General features: G+C 43.6%; 1 protein-coding gene across 1 annotated transcript in view; it reads right to left on the bottom strand.

Moving 5' to 3' along the window:
* The window catches only part of KSR2 (kinase suppressor of ras 2), a 569,936-nt gene that overhangs the window by 147,704 nt on the left and 408,857 nt on the right, over positions 1 to 13,375 (bottom strand). Inside the window, exon 10 of the mRNA XM_044290777.1 lies at positions 975 to 1,143. Within this exon, the coding sequence (XP_044146712.1) occupies positions 975 to 1,143 (169 nt within the window). The remainder of the gene's footprint in view (positions 1 to 974; positions 1,144 to 13,375) is intronic.

Here is a 13,375-nt window from a genome sequence, read left to right on the forward strand (position 1 = left end):
GTTTGAATGGACCCTAAGGCTATGTGAATGAAAAAATAAAAAACTTAGGACTATGGGAAAGCGGGGAGTGAAAAACGAAAACGCAAAAATGGAAAATCGCAGGGTCCTTAAGGGGTTAAAATCTAGACGTGTCAGGCAAATTTTGAGTTCATATTTGGAATCAGCACGCTCATTTTAGTATAAATCACATGTTTTTCTCTCAGTAGCAAAATCATTGTTGCGCGGTGTAATAATCTGTATATTAAAAATCATAATAATATTAGTATATTAAAACTATTGTTGGTAAATAAAAGGCAAAGACATTTTGAAATATAAATACATAGATGAATGGGCTGATAACCAATAACCTAACTTTTTAAATGGATCTGTTGGTTATTAGGGGTTTTCTTTTAACAGGGTTTTCAAAGAGCAAACTATTGATGATCTAACCTTAAGATAGGTCATCAATATCTGATGGTGGGGGTCTGCCACCAATCAGTTGTTTGAAGAAGCCTCAGCATACTGTTTGAAGCCTCAAATTGCTGTTTGTTTTATAGACTTGGCCTTGTGAATGATAAACATGATCGGAAGGGGGGTGCCAAGAGTTGGTTCCCCACTTACCAGATATTGATGACCTATCCTGGTGAAAACCCCTTGTTAAAATCAAATATTTTTATATACACTCAAATAAAGGTAACTAATTTTAGGGGCTTTAGTCATTTTTATATATTTAAGTGCATACAGGGCTATAAGGAGGACATGTGGGATACATGCATAGGTAACTATGTAAGTATCATTCTCGTGGAGCAACATGTAAAGGTACCGTATGTGTGCATAAAATAAACTTCCACCAATGCTTCAGCCAACGATTAACAATCTGCTGATATTTACTTAAACCAACAGAACTCTCTCCTCTTGTAACCTTTCCTGTGTCAGTAACGTAACACAGAATTAGGTCGGGAAGCTCTTTGCCTGTCCCAGGTGGGCTTTGGTACCTGGTAAGTTGAACGGCTTCTGCTGGCGGGTGCATTGTGGGGATGGGTGGAGAGGAGAGGGTGGGGTGGCACTGGGGGGAAGCGGAGGAGCAGGTGAGGACGGTGTGGAGGAAGTCGTAGAGGAAGGGTTGCTGCTGGAATCTGGCTGGTAGGGCACTGGAATGTGGTCCTGGGAAAACAAAAGAGACAACACATTGGGAAGCACATGAGAGGAGAGCAGACGCACTGTGACACATTGGACAAAACTATCTTCTTCATGAAATAATATTAATAAGTATACATGCCTGTGTAGTCAAAACCAGTGTACTATAAGCAAGTCATCACTGCCAACATGAGAAAAGACCAGCAGGAAGGATCAGAATGGTGGAGCTGGGCACAGAGGGCTTGGAACAGCAATATTTTGCCATGTATTTTTTTATTTGGACAACCCCGTTAACCATACAGAGCCACTACTGGCTTATTCAGGGTAAGGCATTCAACAGCTTCAAAGTATGAGAACACTCTCAAACAAATCCCCACATCTTCCCTCTAGGCGTTATATGGAGGTGATATAGGATACTGAGTCTCATCAGAATTTTTGGAGCTTGAGTGGCTATTTTGCATGAAAAATTAAAATAACCCAGAATTTCCTCCCTTCAGCTCCTCCTTACCTTTGATTCTATTTTATCTCACACTGCAATTTAAACTGAGAAATATGGGGGGGGGGGGGGGACCTCTCTGTGTCCCAGATCCTCCATACTTCGATTCCTCACTGTGTCTGGCTGTAAGACAACTGGCTGGAGCAGGGTTCTTATCCTCTGCCACCACACTGGTGCAGGCTTTTAGTAGAGCTGAGTGAGTGCAGGGCTGGAGCTCACATAGCACATCGCTTCTCTTCTGTACCCGCTTCTCCCCTGTACCCGCTCTGCTAAAGCCTGACACATCTGGGCTTTAGAAGAGGGGGGACTGGTACAGGTAGGAGCAGCAGTGTGTGCTCTTGTCTGTACAGTGCTCAGTGGGCCCCAGTGGATTCCGTGCACCACTACAGCGCTGACATGTCAAGTGCACAGATTGCTGGTGCCTATTTCACAAGGAAAAGTAAAAAAATATAAAAATAATTAAAGTAAATTACAAAAATTACTTCCATCACATTTAGAATAGGCTTTAATAAACTTTATCTGAAGGTTTACTTTAATGAATAGGTCAGAATGCAACTAGTGATATTAAAGGGGTGACAAATGCAGAACGGGTGATGTCAATGAGTTTTCAGTCGGTTGGTACATTGTAAGTCATTGTTAAAAACTTTAGATTAGATGTTAAATAAACCTTATGTGATAAGTCTGGATGTAAAAGAAACAGGCAGAATATTTTCCATCACTTAGCCTCATTTTGTTTCCCCCGTACATTTTCTCGGTTTTAACATTCCTCCTCCTCACCAGTGTTTGTTTGTTTTGTGTGATGATCTTATTTTATTTATATGTAAAGACACAATGCCTAAAATCTCTACAAACCATCTGGGAAGAGGCTGGAAGCAGATGGCTCCGCAGCCATCCCGTCAGTTCTACAAAGGGAAAAGTGAACATTGTGCCCTCAGCATAACCCCTTTGTCCCTCGCCCACTCCCGCTGTAGTAATTCAAGCATGCTTCCCCTGTGATCTTCAGGACATTCATTAATAATCTTGTGACGTTAGTCAATGAATAGCCTTATAACATTAACAGTATAATCAACAAAAAATCGTGTTAACTTATTAGAACATCAAAATGTAAAAAATATCCAATATATTTATGCACAATATACACTCTGGGAACAATTATTGGAGTGTAGCTTCGATGGTACGAAAATGTTTGCTATATCAAAGTAAACTTTATGGTCAGAGCACTTTCATTTCTATTACACACACACTATATTTCTTTACATGGCAAGTTATTACGGCATTACTTTTTTATTTCACATAAATGCATCCGTTGAGTTCTACAGAATATATAAAGTCATTTCTTCTGAAAAGAAAAGAAAGCATGCGCCTTTGGAATATCTGTCACTGTCTATGTGTTGCGCAGATGAACTGTTCAGCGATGGCAGGGAAACATATATGTCTGAGATGTAAAACAGGAATATATGTAATACTCTCTAATAAAATTGCTATTTTGCTCAGTTTCAAATGCCAAAGTTATTTCTGGTCCGTCTGTTCAAATCTAAGTTTAGTGTTATGTTTATCTCAAACATTTCTCAACATGTTATTATATTTTATTGCTTAAGCTGTTTGCTTGGGGCATTCTTTATAAAAGTGTGGCCACTGATATCATGTTCTTACTAGAGAAAAAAAGAAAACTGGAAAGATGGTTATTAGGTACTTATATTGAATACACACCATTTTGGGAGATAGTAAAAAGAAGCCCCCTTTTCCCAAATAACAGAAAGATTTGACCCAATGAATATAACTTCTCACGTTGCTCTCTTTTCTAAGATGTGTATAATTATATTCTCAGTTTTTTTTCTTGTTCTGGTAAAGTTGTTTCACAACTAGGCTGTTAGTCACTGGGTACTGTCACTAGAGATGAGCACATTTTATAAAAATTTGATTAGGCCAGTTCGCCGAATTTTTTGCAAAAATTTGGTTCGAACAGAATTTATTCGAGACGAATTGAGTTAAAAAATTTATATTTCCTGGCTGCAGACAGCCTTTATAGTGGTGTAGAACACTGTGCCTGGCATTAACACGCCTAGGGAATCTGCCGTGGTAGTGAAATTATACTGTGAGTCAGTATGACATGGAGATGACAGACGTCGCTCTTAGAATCACTGCACACTTAACTTATTTGGGCAGTCACGGAGCCAAAACTGACCAAATAACTATGAACTCAGCATTACAGGTCGATGTTAGCACCAAGAAGAAGCGCACTCTTTTTACACCGTCGTCAGCTGATTCCACATAGATGCCTACAGAGCCTGTAGTGGAGAGGGTGTCAGCAGTAAGTTTGTGTCAACGTTACTGATTATTTTGCCCTTCCTCTGATCCGTCAGAACAATAACTCACAAAAAACGGATCCTGTATGTTGAACAGCCACCTTCCCTCGGTCAGCATTTGTACCCACTCCTGCTTTTGGCTACCAAATCACAAGCCAATTCTGACAGATCAGAAGAAGAGTCAAATAAATGATGATGTTAGCCAGGCCAAAAGGCAAAATAGTGGCCCAGTCATGAAGTGGGGAGGGTGGGAACAACATGGGAAGTCCACAGAGTGGCCCTATGACATAGTGGTGAGGTGGAAGCAGCATGATGAGACCACAGAGTTGCCCAATGACAGAGTGTGGAGGTGGCAGCAGCAGCATCAGGAGGAGGCCACAGAGTGGCACAATGACAGTGTTGAAGTGGTGGCAGCATCAGGAGGCCACAGGGTGGCAAAGTGACATAGTATGCAGGTGGCAGCAGTATCAGGAGGCCACAGAGTGGCAAGGTGACATAGTGTGGAGGTGGCAACAGCATCAGGAGGTCACAGATTGGCAAGGTGACATAGTGTGGAGGTGGCAGCAGCATCAGGAGACCACAGAGTGGCAAAGTGACATAGTGTGGAGTTGGCAGCAGCATCAGGAGACCACAGAGTGGCAAGGTGACATAGTGTGGAGGTGGGTGGCAATACCAGTACCAGCTGAAGATGGTGGGTGAAAGAAGGAGCACTTGGCATTAGATGTGTGGCATCAGGTGAGTGACAATATCAGAATAGTAGCTGAGGCAGGTAGCCAGAAGAAACCGGTGTTGGTGTGGCACCATGGATGATCTAGTCTAAAGCATCAGGCATTGGTGAGTGGAAATCCTGGCTCATCCACGCCTGATTCATCTTGACAAAAATCAGTCACTCCACATTTTGGGTGGACAGGCAAGTTTTTCTTGGGGTAACTATGGCCCCCGCTGCACTAAACACCCGCTCTGATGCCACACTACTGGCCGGGCAGGACAGCTTTTCCAGGGCAAACTCTGCCAGTTGCAGCCATAAATCCAGTTTGGCTGCCCAGTAGTCTAGCAGATCTTCAATGTGGGTTGGCAGAGTACTGTCCAAATATGCCACCACCTGCTGGTTCGGGTTCTGCTCTACGTCTAGCTGCTGGCGAGTAGTTTCTTCACTATGTGGGTGAAGAAAGCTGCTCATCAGCGACTCTAGACTCTAGCCATGAAAGTGGAATATGAGCGCAGAGGGCCCCCCCCCAGTCAGACCTGCGAGAGGATGGACAATGGCGCAGATAGGCAGTGGCCAACTGACTACATAGGATGTCTCTATAGTAGTTCAGTTTGTCCTCCTTCTCACTATGTCACCTTGCCAACAGTTCAGTTTGTGCTCCTTCTCAGCAGGTGTAAAAAAGGCCCCCATTTTGGACCAGTAGCGAGGGTCCAAAAAGGTGGAGAGCCAGAAGTCTTTCCTCTGCCGAATGGTGACAATTCAGCTGTCACTACGCAAGCAAGTGAGCATGCATTGGGCCATTTGTGCAAGTGATTCGGAGAGACTCCCTGCCTCCATCTCCACTGCATACTGCCATGTTGTGTCTGGGTCCTCTGCCTCATCTTCCTCATTGCCCTGTAGCTCCTCTGACTGCTCCTGCTCCTCCTCTCCTGTCACCTGTGTAGAAAAACCACCCATTTCGCTACACATTGCTTGTGCTCCAATGTCCTCCTCCTCCTCCAGTTCAGCCCCCACAGGGCTCATGTGGCCATGAGATCTAGGCACCATGTCTCCAGTCCTCTGACCAGCCAGATTTACCAGCATCTGTTCCAGGACATGAAGCAGTGGAATGACATTGTTCATCCCATAGTCCTGGCCACTGACAAATAACGTGGCCTCCTCAAAGGGCCTGAGCAAACGGCAGGTGTCATGCATGAGCTGCCACTGGCTGACATCAAAGTTACACAGGGAAGTACTCCTGTCTGCTTGGGTCCTCAAGAAATCGTTTATGGCCTTACTCTGTTCGTACAGTCGGTCCAACATATGGAGGGTTGAATTCCAACTTCTGAAAAACATTGCATATCAGCCTATGTTGAGGGATGCCATTCTGCCGCTGCAGCCCAAGGAGGGTGTGCTTTGGTGTGTACAAGTGGCTGAAGTGCATGCAAAGTTTCGTGGTCATTTTTAGGATGTCTTGCAGATGGGTAAAAGACTTCAGGAACAGCTTGACAACCAGATTAAACACGTGTGCCATGCAGGGGGCATGGCTCAACCCTCCTTGATGCAGCGCCGACACCATCATGGTTCTAATTTTGAGTTGTTGCGAAGAAAGCCAGGATTCGATTTCTTGATGAAGGACAAGGAGTAGTTCATCCCCTGTGTGACTCAGTTCGTCCAGGCAGACAAGGTGCAGAACAGCATGACACCACCGTGCCCTGCACATGTGGTATGCTGGAGGGCCCCTGTGAATTGTCGCTGCAGTGGAGGCTGAGGACACGGGGAGGATGAGGAGGCAGAGGCAGACATTGTTGCAGGACCAACGGCGTGGCAACGTGGAGGTGGAATCAGCGTCACCTGGCCAAAGTGCTGGTGTGGCTTTGCAGGAATCACATTCACCCAGTGGGATGCAAAGGACATGTACTGTCCCTGACCGTAGTTACAACTCCACACGCCGGTGCTGCCGTGCACTTTGGCAGACACCGACAGGCTCAAGGACTGGCCCACCTTCTGTTCTACATACGTGTGCAGGGCTGGTACTGCCTTTTTGGCAAAGAAATGACAGCTTTGGACTCTCCACCTCGGCTTGGCACAAGCCATCAGTTTTCTGAAAGGTGCATAGTTCACCACTTGGAAAGGGAGGGACTGCAGCACCAGCAACTTGGACAGCTTCTGCTCTATTGGATGAGTGCACGCATACTGTTGTCTCGGTAATCAATTGCTGACAGAATGACTGACGAGGAGTAGGAGGGCGAGGAGCAGGAGCATCAGGACCAGCAGATGATGAGAAGGACAGACAGCTCCCTTCGGCTGAGGTGGTGGAGCCTTGAATGCCTGACACCGGGTGCGTGCCACTGGGTGATGCAGCGGTTGCTGCTGGCAGGCTGGACCACCATATGGGAGCCATGGTTCTCCCAAGCCACTTTATGGTGACACTGCATAGGTTGATGCAGGGCCGTGGGGCACCCTGGACACACTTCACCTTCTGCCCACAGAGTCTAGATATGGCCATGTTCACCTACTCCAGCGGTTTAACAAAAAACTGCCACACTGCCGAGTAGGTGATTTTACCCTCAACACTACGCACTGACTGACTGCTACAGCTGTCCGTGAACCCCTGCAAAATGGGTGGTCTACCCCGGGCATGTTTGGCTCCCAACCGCCCACTGCTGCCCCCCTGCTGACTCCAGGCCACGCGAGAGACTTGATGGCTCCGCCGCTGGCTCACAGGCAAGCTGGCAACCTCTTCACCCGATGATGATGAAGCCCCTTCGTCACCCGGCTCCCAAGTGCGATCAGCTACATCATCATCATCGAGTACTGACTGCATGTCACTGATGTCCTCCTCAACCATCTATGGGTCAGGAGCCTGACCGCTCGCAACACCAGCTCCTACGAAACTCTTCTCATTACTACTTGCCAGATCTTGGCTAGGCAGTAGCTGCTGAATATCCTCTAGTAGCTCGTCGTCGCTGAAAAGTGGAGCCGAGCCTACAGCATATAATACTTCTCGCACTGGGGGAACTAAAAATTACAGAGGAAGGTTCAGGACAGGTGAGGGCACAGGGCCTGCTCCCGGGCCAGGCCAACTAAGCAACGTGTCAGAGGAACCCACCGACTCTTGGCTGGGGGCGTCTAATGTCACTTGGGACGCAGTGGATGATTGAGTCAACCATTCAAGAACCACCTGGTTGCTGGTCAAGACACAACCGCTAGATGACACCGGGAGCTCAGGCCATCCGCTGCGACCGCTACTGCCATGCTCACTTACTCTGCTGCGACCTCTGCCTGTGCCAGAAACATTTAGGCCTCTGCCAATCCTGGCACTTCTCTGTCTGGCATACTGTTAGATTAAATAAATAAATAAATAAAAAGGAAATTAACCCCTTCCCGACATGCGATGTACTATTACGTCATGGAAGTCAGTGACTTCCCGCATTTTGACGTAATAGTAAGATCGGGCGGGCATCAAAGCAGTGCATGCCCAATCACTGCAGGGGTCCGGCAGTCCCTGATAGCCGGGCCCCTGCTGTATCCGCCGGAATCGCCATTCACAGCGATGCCGGCGGATTAACCCCTTCTATGCTGCGGGAAGCGCTGACTGCGACATAGAAGGGTTTTGCTGCGGGTGAGGGAGCCCATAGAGTCCCCGCGCTGCTGTGGTGGGGACCCGATGGGTGACAAGGCAGCCCGATGCCGTGCAGAGGCTGCTCAATGCTTGCATGGCATTGGGACCTGCCTTCTATGGGTGCCCAGGAGATCCAGCCTCAGGCTGGGTCTCCTAGGCAACATGTTAGTGTATTACTCAGTGTTGAATGATAACAGACAATGCATTAAAACACAGATATATTGTAATGCATTGCAGAGGGAATCAGATCCCCAAAAGTTGAAGTCCCAGAGTGGTACAGAAATAAAGTAAAAAAAAAAAAAAAAGTGTTTTTAATAAAAAAATTCTAGTAAAAAAAGAAAAAAAACGCCCCTTTCCATAGATTTCATAATAAAAAAAATAGAAAAAAAAGGAAAACACATATTAGGTATCGCCGCGTCCGTAACGACTGACACTATAAATATATCACATGATCCACCACGTCCGATAAACACCATAAAAAAATTAAAAAATTAAAATGTCAAAAAAGCTATTTTTGTCACCTTACATCACAAAAAGTGCAGTACCAAGCGATCAAAAAGACGTATGCCCCACAAAATGGTTCCAATAAAACCGTCACCTCATCTCACAAAAAATGAGATTCTACCTAAGACAATCATTCAGCTGAACGCTGTAAAAATAAATAAATAAAAACTGTGCCAAAATTAACAATTTTTGGGTCACCTTGCCCCATAAAGTGTAATACTGAATGATCAAAAAATCATATGTACCCAAAAATGGTATAATAAAACTGGCACCTTATCCCCTAGTTTCCAGAATGGGGTCACTTTTTGGGAGTTTCTACTGTAAGGCTGCATCAGGGGGGCTTCATATTGGACATAGCATCTAAAAACCAGTCCAGCAAAATCTGCCTTCCAAAAACCATATGGCATTCCCTTTCTTCTGCACCTTGCAGTGAGCCCTTACATCAGTTTACGACCACATTTGTGGTGTTTCTGTAAACCGCAGAATCAGGGTAATAAATATTGAGTTTTGTTTGGCTGTTAACCCTTGATGTGTTAAAGAAAAAAGTGGATTAAAATGGAAAATCTGCAAAAAGAGTGAAATTTTGAAATGTTATCTCCATTTTCCTTTAATTCTTGTGGAACACCTAAAGGGTTAATAAAAGTTTGTAAAATCAGTTTTGAGTAACTTGAGGAATGTAGTTTCTACAATGGGGTCATTTATAGGGGTTTTTTACTATGTAAGCCTCACAAAGTGACTTCAGACCTGAAATGGTCCTTAAAAAGTGGGTTTTGGAAATTTTCTTCAAAATGTTAAGAATTGCTTCTATACTTCTAAGCCTTCTAACGTACTAAAAAAATAAATTGACATTTACGACATGATGGCAACAAAAAGTAGACATATGGGGAATGTTAAGTAATAAATATTTTATGAGGTATCACTTTCTGTTTTAAAAGCAGAGAAATTGAAATTTAGAAAATTGCTAATGTTTAAAATTTTTGGTAAATTTGGGATTTTTTCATAAATAAAGGTGAAATATATTGACTCAAATTTATGACTATCATGAAGTACAATGTGTCACGAGAAAAGAATCTCAGAATGGCTTGAATAAATAAAAGTGTTCAAAAGCTATTACCACATAAAGTGACACATCAGATTTGCAAAAAATTACCTAGGCGGAAGGGCGAAAACTGGCCTGGGTTAGAAGGGGTTAAAACACCCCAAAAAAGTCTGTAATTTTCTCACTTCAGCACACAACAACTAGTAAGCCCTTTTTTTACCACTAATGCACGCCAAAAAGGGCTGTAATTTTCTCACTTCACCACACAACGGCAAATACTTTTTTGTAGACACACAGCATATGGAATCACATGGATCTAGGATATCTCTGTAACACCCAAAAAAAAATTTATAGACCTAAAACTACTGTACAATAATTGCAAAATCAAATAACTTAAAATAGGGTTAAAAAATAATGAGGTTAAAAATGCAATAAGATAAAATCATTCAGTTACATCTAGTTACATGAGTTGGTTTCTATAATCAACGTGACTAGAAGAATTATCACCATCTGAACTTGTAGTTCCGTTTCCAGAAGTGTTTGATACAGACGTGGACAAAATTGTTGGTACCCTTTGGTCAATGAAAGAAAAAGTCACAATGGTCACAGAAATAACTTTAATCTGACAAAAGTAATAATAAATTAAAATTCTATAAATGTTAACCAATGAAAGTCAGACATTGTTTTTCAACCATGCTTCAACAGAATTATGTAAAAAAATAAACTCATGAAACAGGCATGGACAAAAATGATGGTACCCCTAACTTAATATTTTGTTGCGCAACCTTTTGAGGCAATCACTGCAATCAAACGCTTCCTGTAACTGTCAATGAGACATCTGCACCTCTCAGCAGGTATTTTGGCCCACTCCTCATGAGCAAACTGCTCCAGTTGTGTCCGGTTTGAAGGGTGCCTTTTCCAGACTGCATGTTTCAGCTCCTTCCAAAGATGCTCAATAGGATTGAGGTCAGGGCTCATAGAAGGCCACTTTAGAATAGTCCAATTTTTTCCTCTTAGCCATTCTTGGGTGTTTTTAGCGGTGTGTTTTGGGTCATTGTCCTGTTGCAAGACCCATGACCTGCGACTGAGACCAAGCTTTCTGACACTGGCTAGTACATTTCTCTCTAGAATTCCTTGATAGTCTTGAGATTTCATTGTACCCTGCACAGATTCAAGACACCCTGTGCCAGACGCAGCAAAGCAGCCCCAGAACATAACAGAGCCTCCTCCATGTTTCACAGTAGGGACAGTGTTCTTTTCTTGATATGCTTCATTTTTTCGTCTGTGAACATACAGCTGATGTGCCTTGGCAAAAACTTCGATTTTTGTCTCATCTGTCCACAGGACATTCTCCCAGAAGCTTTGTGGCTTGTCAACATGTAGTTTGGCATATTCCAGTCTTGCTTTTTTATGATTCGTTTTCAACAATGGTGTCCTCCTTGGTCGTCTCCCATGTAGTCCACTTTGGCTCAAACAACGACGGATGGTGCGATCTGACACTGATGTTCCTTGAGCATGAAGTTCACCTTGAATCTCTTTAGAAGTCTTTCTAGGCTCTTTTGTTACCATTCGGATTATCCGTCTCTTAGATTTGTCATCAATTTTCCTCCTGCGGCCACGTCCAGGGAGGTTGGCTACAGTCCCATGGATCTTAAACTTATGAATAATATGTGCAACTGTACTCACAGGAACATCTAGTTGCTTGGAGATGGTCTTATAGCCTTTACCTTTAACATGCTTGTCTATAATTTTCTTTCTGATCTCTTGAGACAGCTCTTTCCTTTGCTTCCTCTGGTCCATGTCGAGTGTGGTACACACCATATCACCAAACAACACAGTGATTACCTGGAGCCATATATATAGGCCCAATGGCTGATTACAAGGTTGTAGACACCTGTGATGCTAATTAGTGGACACACCTTGAATTAACATGTCCCTTTGGTCACATTATGTTCTGTGTTTTCTAGGGGTACCATCATTTTTGTCCATGCCTGTTTCATGAGTTTATTTTTTTACATAATTCTGTTGAAGCATGGTTGAAAAACAATGTCTGACTTTCATTGGTTAACATTTATAGAATTTTAATTTATTATTACTTTTGTCAGATTAAAGTTATTTCTGTGACCATTGTGACTTTTTCTTTCATTGACCAAAGGGTACCAACAATTTTGTCCACGTCTGTATATAGCTAGCTGTACAGTCCCTGACAAAAGTCTTGTCTCTTGTGTACAAATTGACCTGAAGTGCCGCTAAAATATATTTCTAATCAAGATTTTGTTACAAGAAATGGGTCATTTTAATCCCAACAGCTTTTGTAATAATGTTTCAGTGCAAAATGAAACTGACAAAAAGTATTCTAAAATTCACAGCTTGGTAAAGCCCATTGAGTCCATTTTTGCCAAGACATAAGTGTTGTCCCCTTGTCATATGAGCTTCACCTGTGACTAATAATGGATCAATTAGGTCTCAGGTGTGTATAAAAAGAACCCTAGTACACCTGACCTTCGCATCAACTGCAACTAGACCTCTGCAAACATGCCTAAGATTCACCCGGAGACTAAAGTGTTGATTATCAAGAGGCTGAAGACCAGATCCACTGCTGATGTGGCAGACACCTTCAATGTGTCTCAAAGTCAAGTTCAGAGGATAAAAAAAAAAGATTTGAAGAGACTGGAGACGTTTTGGACAAGGCTAGGTCAGGCCGACCCCACAAAACAACTGCTCGAGAGGACCGTTTGTTGGCTCGAAAATCGAAGGCCAGCCCATTTTGCACTGCAACAGAGCTCCACGAGACCTGGTCACCTGAAGTCCTTTTGTGAACCAGAACAGTTTGTCGGATTCTGTCTCGAAATGGCCTCCATGGTCGAATCAGTGCCCATAAGCCAGCACTAAACAAAAGACAATTGAAAAAACGTGTGGCATTTGCCAAGGGCCACAGCCTGCTAAAAGGATGGACGCTGGAAAAGTGGCAGAAGGTGGATTTTTCAGATGAATCTTCTGTTGAATTACACCACAGTCGCTGCAAATATTGCAGGAGACCTACTGGAACCCGAATGGAGCCAAGCTTTAGCCAGACAACAGTGAAGTTTGGTGGAGGCAAAATCATGGTCTGGGGGTTACATCCAGTATGGGGGTGTGCGAGGGATCTGCAGGGTCAAAGGCAACATCAATAGTCTAAAATACCAAGAAATCTTCGCTGCCTCTTATATTCCCAACCATAAAAAAGGCCAAATTCTGCAGCAGGATGGTGCTCCATTGCACGCTTCCATCTCTACATCAAAGTTCCTTAAGGCGAAGAAGATCAAGATGCTCCAGGATTGGCCAGCCCAGTCACCAAACATGAACATCATTGAGCATATGTGGTGTAGGATGAAAGCGGAAGCATGGAAGACGAAACCAAAGAATATTGATGAACTCAGGGAGGCATGCAAGACTGTTTTCTTTGCTATTCCTGATTTCATCAATAAAGTGTATGAATCCTTGCTGAACCGTATGGATGCTGTCCGTCAAGCTCATGGAAGTCATACAAGATATTAAATTTGGATCTCACAGCACCACTACTTAATTTGCTGACATATTTTTGGATTTGCAGTAAAGTGGT

The sequence above is a fragment of the Bufo gargarizans genome, chromosome 1 (genome assembly GCF_014858855.1).
Source record: "Bufo gargarizans isolate SCDJY-AF-19 chromosome 1, ASM1485885v1, whole genome shotgun sequence".
Taxonomy (NCBI): domain Eukaryota; kingdom Metazoa; phylum Chordata; class Amphibia; order Anura; family Bufonidae; genus Bufo; species Bufo gargarizans.